This window comes from Coregonus lavaretus, assembly GCF_964263955.1.
Source record: "Coregonus lavaretus genome assembly, chromosome: 12".
In the NCBI taxonomy this organism is placed as follows: Eukaryota; Metazoa; Chordata; class Actinopteri; order Salmoniformes; family Salmonidae; genus Coregonus; species Coregonus lavaretus.
Window position 1 is genome coordinate 38,735,947 of NC_139999.1, and position 7,338 is coordinate 38,743,284.

The following is a 7,338-nucleotide window of genomic DNA, read 5'->3' on the forward strand; positions in this document are numbered from 1 at the left end:
ATTGTTGAATCTCATAATAGGTTTTACTGCCACCTAGTGGCCATTGAAAATCAAGTGTTGAGTAAAATGACTTTCCATCTCCGTCCCCTGATTCATGATACTGATTCATTATTTTATTTTTTTCCCCTCAGGTCCACAGGCGAGGATAACACACTGTATGGATGAGAAAGACATTTGCACTTTGGTAAGTAGGCCTAGATCTGGGCTGGCCAACTTTAATGGGGGTGGGGGCCACAAAATATCTGAACTCATCATGGGGGGCCGCAGTGGCTCGCGTGTCAGTGTACCCTCATCCATACCCACACATGCAGTCAACTGATTTGTGCAATCCATTTGTGCAGTTAAACTACTTAACTCTCCTAACGAAATGTATTATACCAGTAGCCAAGGCCGGCTCTAGCCTTTTGGGGGCTCTAAGCGAGATGTGGTTGGGGGGCCCCCCCACCTCGCGGGCAAATCATTTTATTGGGCCCCGCCTTGACGGCAGAGAGAAATTTAGCATTTCCTTCAATTCTACACAAAGTCTTGCAATTTTAAAGCACGTTTTCTGCAATTCGACACAATTTGCCATGGGGCAGAGTGAACAGTTTGAAATGTTTTAACAGATTTCATGCAATTCTACTCATTTTGACATGAGGCAGAGAGAAAAATATGCAGTTTTACAGCTAATATCCTGCAATTCTATCCATTTTGCTATGGGATGGAGAGAAATGTTTATAGTTTTAAAGCTAATTTCCTGGAATTCTACACATATTGCCATTACTTATGCCACGTTAATATGATATCTGAGTGAGAGTGACTTGCAAAATCAATGGGGGCCCCCTGGAGGTCAGTGCCCCTGGGCACGTGCCCTGCATGCCTGGTCAGTATTCGGCCATGATTACTACAAGTTTCGATAGCTGTCTAGACTAACTTACCAATCTAAACATTGTTAGCTGAAATGGCTAATTGAGTGACTGTCAGTGATTGACATAACAAGATAAAAACTGCTGATACACAACCAAATTTAGAAATTGCACCTTGTGAATTCTACTATTCTAACTCTCAACAGTAAATTGAGACCCCGACTGAGTTGCTACATGTAATTTTTTTACATAAATAAATAATTTGGGTTGGGGCCCTGTTTTTGGAAATTGATCTGCGGGCCTACAAAAGAAGAGCTATGCGGCACGCAGGTTGCCAGTTGCCCATCCCTGGCCTAGATCTTTTGATTTGTTAGTCGTCATGATTTTTCAATAGAAGCCAGTTTGCATTAGAGCCCAGACTAACATGTTTTGTCCTTGGTGTCTACAGAGTGAAGAGCTGTCAATCACCCCAGGGCCAAAGTTGATTGGCTGTGAGGGTCACGATGACAAAGGCAGTCCCTCCTCCCTGGATACCATATCGCAAAGTGAGATGGACAAAGCAGCAGTGCTCACCTTGATCAGAGAGGAGGTACAGTAACTGACTGATAAAACCTGGGTCGTGTTCATTAGGCACCAAACAGAAATAGGGAGGGGCTACCTTGACTAATAAGAAAGGCACATTTTCCTTTAAAAAACATTTCCCGTTGCCTGCCCTAATGAACACAACCTAGGTAACACCAAGAGCTAGCCCTCTGAGCTAAAGGCCCAGTTCCCTGATTGCCGACTGTCACTGTAATACTGAACACATAATACAGTACTTCTGTTATATTATACTATAGTAAACATACATAAATAATCAACAAGTAGCAAGCAAATGGATGCCTGGCTGTCAAGCTTCTTCTAACCCTAGAGTGTTTTCTCCCCAACAGATAATCACTAAAGAGATAGAAGCCAATGAATGGAAGAGAAAGTATGAAGAAAGCCGCATGGAGGTGTTAGAGATGAGGTATTATATGGCACTGTTGTTTTAGTTTGCCATAATTCAGAGTTAATCATATTTAAAATAGACAAACTCACAATAAACATTTTAGACTGAAAAGAAACCTTTTCATTTTTATTTAATTCTCTCCTGTGTTTATCTGTCTCTTGTAGGAAAATAGTGGCAGAGTACGAGAAAACCGTTGCACAGATGATTGGTAAGTTCATTGAGGAGTTCATTTGATCTGCACTGATATGAAATCATGGGATAGGTGAAAGCAATATGGTGGATGCCTACCAGTTTATGGCTTTCACCAACCCATTTAATTCCAAATCAGTGCAAATCCATGGAACTAGACAACAGTAACAAGCCTTAGACTATTGAGACACACCCTTGGACCCAACATCCTTGTTCGGATGTACCTCAACTATCTGACCTTTGACCTGTGACCTTTACAGAGGACGAGCAGCACAAGAGGAGTGTCCTGGGCTCCCAAAAGAGCATCCAGCAGGTGATCCTGGAGCGGGACCAGGCCCTGGCTGACCTCAACTCTGTGGAGCGCTCACTTTCTGACCTCTTCAGACGCTACGAGAACATGAAGACCGTCCTGGAAGGCTTTAAGAAGGTAGGCTACGTGTTAACACTAGACTAGAGAGAAGGTTTAAGAACGTGAGTGTAACGTTAGATTAAGACTAGAGAGGTTCTGTTGAAGAAGTGACCCACTGGGCAAAAACTGGTTTAATCAACGTTGTTTCCACATCGTTTCAACCCAAAAAATCTATGTGATGACTGAGTCAACCTTGGAAACTAATTGGATTTGCAAAAAGTCATCAACGTAAGGGCATTTCTTATTTTTTTCACCCAACTTTTAACTTAAATCCAATGACATGGCAATTTATTTTGCAGATTTCACATTGAATTCACGTTAGTTGACAACTCAACCAAATGTAAATCAAAACTAGACGTTGAACTGAACCTTTTGTACCTTTTGTACTTTTTATTCTTCTTTTGTTGATGTTATGATGTACAGAGTCCTTTTATGTTTAGAAAAGCACTTATTAATTGGATGAAATGGTATTATTAGTGTCACTGTTTTTTCTGTATCTGACTGTTGCTTACAAAATGACTACCTGTAATGGAGATACAAGGTTATTCAGTTTTCCTTTTTTTTTTTACTGTCTGTGTGTGTGTGCAGAATGAAGAGGTGCTGAAGAAGTGTGCCCAGGAGTACCTGGTCCGCGTCAGACAGGAGGAACAGAGATACCACACACTCAAGATCCACGCAGAGGAAAAACTAGACAAGTAACGACAGACACATTAATTTAGTATTTCTTGTATCTCGACTGCTTTTTCAGCAGATGTTTTATATGATTTGAGTCTTGACTCTAGAGATTGAGACGGTAAATGTTTAAATGTTAAATATCTGATCATGTTAAATATAAATACACCTTATCTAGCCTATTGTTCATTTGGCTACTATGTACTGTTGAGGCGAGGGACATTATCTTTCTATGGATCTCTCTCTCTCTCTCATTTCTGTGTGAGGTCTTCTATTTTTCTTTTTCTTTCTCTAATGTTCCCCTCTCTGCTGTGTTGCAGGGCAAATGAAGATATCGCCCAAGTGCGCTCCAGGGCCGACTCAGAGAGTGTGGCTCTTCATGCCAGCCTGAGGAAGGAGCAGATGAAGGTAGACTCCTTGGAGAGAGCTCTCCATCAGAAGGTACTTGACTTGACTTGAGTTAAATTGACTTGACTTGGCTTGACTTTGTCCCTAGGGGGAAATGTGTCTGTAGGAATCATTGATAGTAAAATAATAACTGGATACAATAATTCTGTTAGTTATCAATGGTTCCCAATGAGAAGCACAAAATGTCGCATTTCGACCAGGAAGTGTTTCACGATGTCGCATTTGTTAGTCACAAAAAAACAATTTAAATGCTGAATCTTTGATTGAACCATCTCTACCTATCTCTCTATTCTTCACAGAACCAAGAAATTGAGGAGCTCACAAAGATCTGTGACGAACTAATAGCAAAGCTCGGAACATTAGACTGATACCTGATATCATGAACTTTGGAGTTCTTGGATGTACTGTTCCACCAACATCTCTCCGCTCTGCCTTACCGTTGCAGCCAAGGCCTAACCATCCCCACCACTAGTAAACGACTGTGCACACTTCAACACAATCTAAACCCTTCTCTGCTAATATTACTCATACACACAGGGAGTGACGGCAGTAGTCACCCCTGTTGTCTCTCAACTGGAACAAATAAACAGCAAAACAGCTATGAGTATATGTTTTTTTTTAGGACCAATTAAGTATTGATGTGGCAATTTGTAATGTGCATGTGCAGCTGTTATATGCATGTAGGGCCCAATCGTAACTTTTGCATAAATAAAGCATTAGTATGGACATTACTGTTGATTTCTCCCTGTTGTAAGGCTATGTGAGGGAACTGTAAGTCGCTCTGGATAAGAGCGTCTGCTAAATGACTAAAATGTAAATGTCAAATGTAACTGCTAGTAACCTGTTGCGTTGCGTACTGTGGGGTGTGTTTGTAAAGTATGTTCCACATCATGGATTATCAGTATTGAAGAAAGAGACAGAGACGTGTGATCCAGAAAGGGATTGGGGGACATTTTTCTGCTGATACAGGGAAAGAGATCAACAATCAATGAGTTGGTGGCTCTTGTTTTTCAATCGCTTGCGTTCCACGGGTTTAGACTTTACACAATCATTCTGCTGCTATTCTAGTAACTACTAGAGATGGAGAGCGATCAATTTTTTGTTTTATAGAGTTACCATTTCTATCTACTCTCAGTTGATCTTCTATTGTTTTGTACCTTTCTTTAGGTAGGACAATGCTTTTAGGGGTATGCTAGTATAAGTTCTTTAAAAAATCGATCATGGGATTGCACATTTATTTTAATAACTATGTAGCTTCTTGCTATTTGATATTAACTTCAAACTGCAGTTTGTGGTCAATGCTCTAGATCTTTTATGTAGCTCCATTAGATATACTATATATACCCTTATTAATTATTATAATAATTTGAAGGCAAATCAATGTTTCATGTGTACAGCATATATCAAAGTATGTTTGTTTGCTCATACAGTGAGGGACAAAAGTATTTGATCCCCTGCTGATTTTCTACATTTGCCCACTGACAAAGACATGATCAGTCTATAATTTTAATGGTAGGTTTATTTGAACAATGAGAGACAGAATAACAACAAAAAAATCCAGAAAAACGCATGTCAAAAATGTTATAAATTGATTTGCATTTTAATGAGGGAAATAAGTATTTGACCCCTCTGCAAAACATTACTTAGTACTTGGTGGCAAAAACCTTGTTGGCAATCACAGAGGTCAGACATTTCTTGTAGTTGGCCACCAGGTTTGCACACATCTCAGGAGGGATTTTGTCCCACTTCTCTTTGCAGATCTTCTCCAAGTCATTAAGGTTTCGAGGCTGACGTTTGGCAACTCGAACCTTCAGCTCCCTCCACATATTTTCTATGGGATTAAGGTCTGGAGACTGGCTAGGCCACTCCAGGACCTTAATGTGCTTCTTCTTGAGCCACTCCTTTGTTGCCTTGGCCATGTGTTTTGGGTCATTGTCATGTTGGAATACCCATCCACGACCCATTTTCAATGCCCTGACTGAGGGAAGGAGGTTCTCACCCAAGATTTGACAGAGTGTGCTCCTAATCTCAGCTCGTTACCTGTATAAAAGACACCTGCTAGCCAGAAATCTTTCTGATTGAGAGGGGGTCAAATACTTATTTCCCTCATTAAAATGCAAATCAATTTATAACATTTTTGACATGTGTTTTTCTGGATTTTTTTGTTGTTATTCTGTCTCTCACTGTTCAAATAAACCTACCATTAAAATTATAGACTGATAATTTCTTTGTCAGTGGGCAAACATACAAAATCAGCAGGGGATCAAATAATTTTTTCCCTCACTGTATCAGCATAACTCCAATGATGAGCATCCATGTTTCTAGTGGCACCACATTTCTGGAGGAGGTGCTTGGTTTTCTGTATTAACAATGCAACATTATTTGGAAAAACTCTTGTTACAGTATTTGTTGTTTGAACAAATATGTTTTGTTATATAGACAATATAGGCTTTAATCCATATTCCTTGTGTCTTACCCCTTAGCCCATGTAGCTGAACAAATGAGCACTATGACAAGAATATCTTAACAAATCCATCAATGGAATAGTGACATATCCTGTTATAATTGTAGTTTTGCTCTATTTAAGAATAGTTTGAAACTGACATGTTTTGTTTTCTTCTTTCCTTTATATAGGGAGCTGTGGTTGTAAGCTTGGCTTTCTGTAGTGCAGCCACAGTTAAGTTTCTCTCCAGACCTTTGGAAAACAGGACAAATATTTTCTACCATCTCCATAATCCTTGGGTTGCCAAATATTTCCCTTGCCCTCAAAGCCCATCACTGTTAATGTTGTAGGCTCTGAGAATAACTTTTCCAGAAAACACTAATTATTATTACAGATTATGACGGATCTGTAAACTATGTACTAATGCAGATGTGGATTCTTGTTTAGATAGATGTTGTCAGTGCGAACAAAAAGCTAACTGTTGGCCAAACAGCACAACGACTAGTTCCTTTAATGTAATGGCAATGTCTAGGACCGGTTCCTATCAACCTTTAGGACTACAAGGACCTACAGTACAGTATGTGGACATGGAGCTGTCCCCAAGCCCACTTTAGGTGCTACCTACCTGAGTCATAGTTTGGGAGCCATTGCCTTATCATACTTGTTTCATGAATCATCATCATTGTCAACATCGTCATCATCATCAGTACCTTCAACTGCCAAATGATTTAAAGGTCTGACTGGTCCTTGTTTGAAACTGCTTGTCATTCTATCACTGCAGTATGTGTACATTTTATATTGTATGAAAATAATATTATTTTATTGATTGTTCATACAGTATTTGTAAAGTGGAGGAACGAAACGTGCACAGATTCTATGATGTTTACTGATTGATATATATATATTTTGTGCAGAAGGCATTTCCTGAATAAAAGTGATAATTATTGTGAACTTTGTTTACTTTGGTAAAACTTTGATGAAAACTTTGAGGCTGGGATTCAATTCGAGGCACGCTATAGAGTAGCGCACTGGACAGCCGATGTACCTAAAGGCAATTTCCCCGTCATTCACGGAGATCCCATTCACAGTAAACGCTGCGCATGTCAGCTGACCTTCAAAAGTCAAGAGCAATGTGCTGCCCTTTAACGCGCCTTGGATTTAATCCCAGCCTTGGTGTATATGTTGACATACACTAAGGCCACACATGGCCAAAAGTATGTGGACTACCCTTCAAATTAGTGGATTCGGCTATTTCAACCACACCCGTTGCTGATAGGTGTATAAAATTGAGCACACAGCCATGCAATCTCCATAGACAAACATTGGCAGTAGAATGGCCTTGCTGAAGAGCTCAGTGACTTTCAATGTAGCACAGTTATAGGAT

General features: G+C 39.9%; 1 protein-coding gene across 5 annotated transcripts in view; it reads left to right on the forward strand.

Moving 5' to 3' along the window:
- The window catches only part of LOC311139029 (transforming acidic coiled-coil-containing protein 1-like), a 42,172-nt gene extending 35,267 nt beyond the window's left edge, over positions 1-6,905 (forward strand). For all 5 annotated transcript variants that reach the window (XM_084173870.1, XM_084173869.1, XM_084173868.1 and 2 more), the window contains exons 6-13: positions 132-184; positions 1,294-1,434; positions 1,775-1,851; positions 1,998-2,041; positions 2,283-2,449; positions 3,020-3,126; positions 3,424-3,544; positions 3,811-6,905. In XM_084173870.1, coding sequence (XP_084029996.1) covers positions 132-184; positions 1,294-1,434; positions 1,775-1,851; positions 1,998-2,041; positions 2,283-2,449; positions 3,020-3,126; positions 3,424-3,544; positions 3,811-3,879 — 779 coding nt within the window. In that variant the 3' untranslated portion in view covers positions 3,880-6,905. The remainder of the gene's footprint in view (positions 1-131; positions 185-1,293; positions 1,435-1,774; positions 1,852-1,997; positions 2,042-2,282; positions 2,450-3,019; positions 3,127-3,423; positions 3,545-3,810) is intronic.
- Positions 6,906-7,338: the final 433 nt, after the last annotated feature.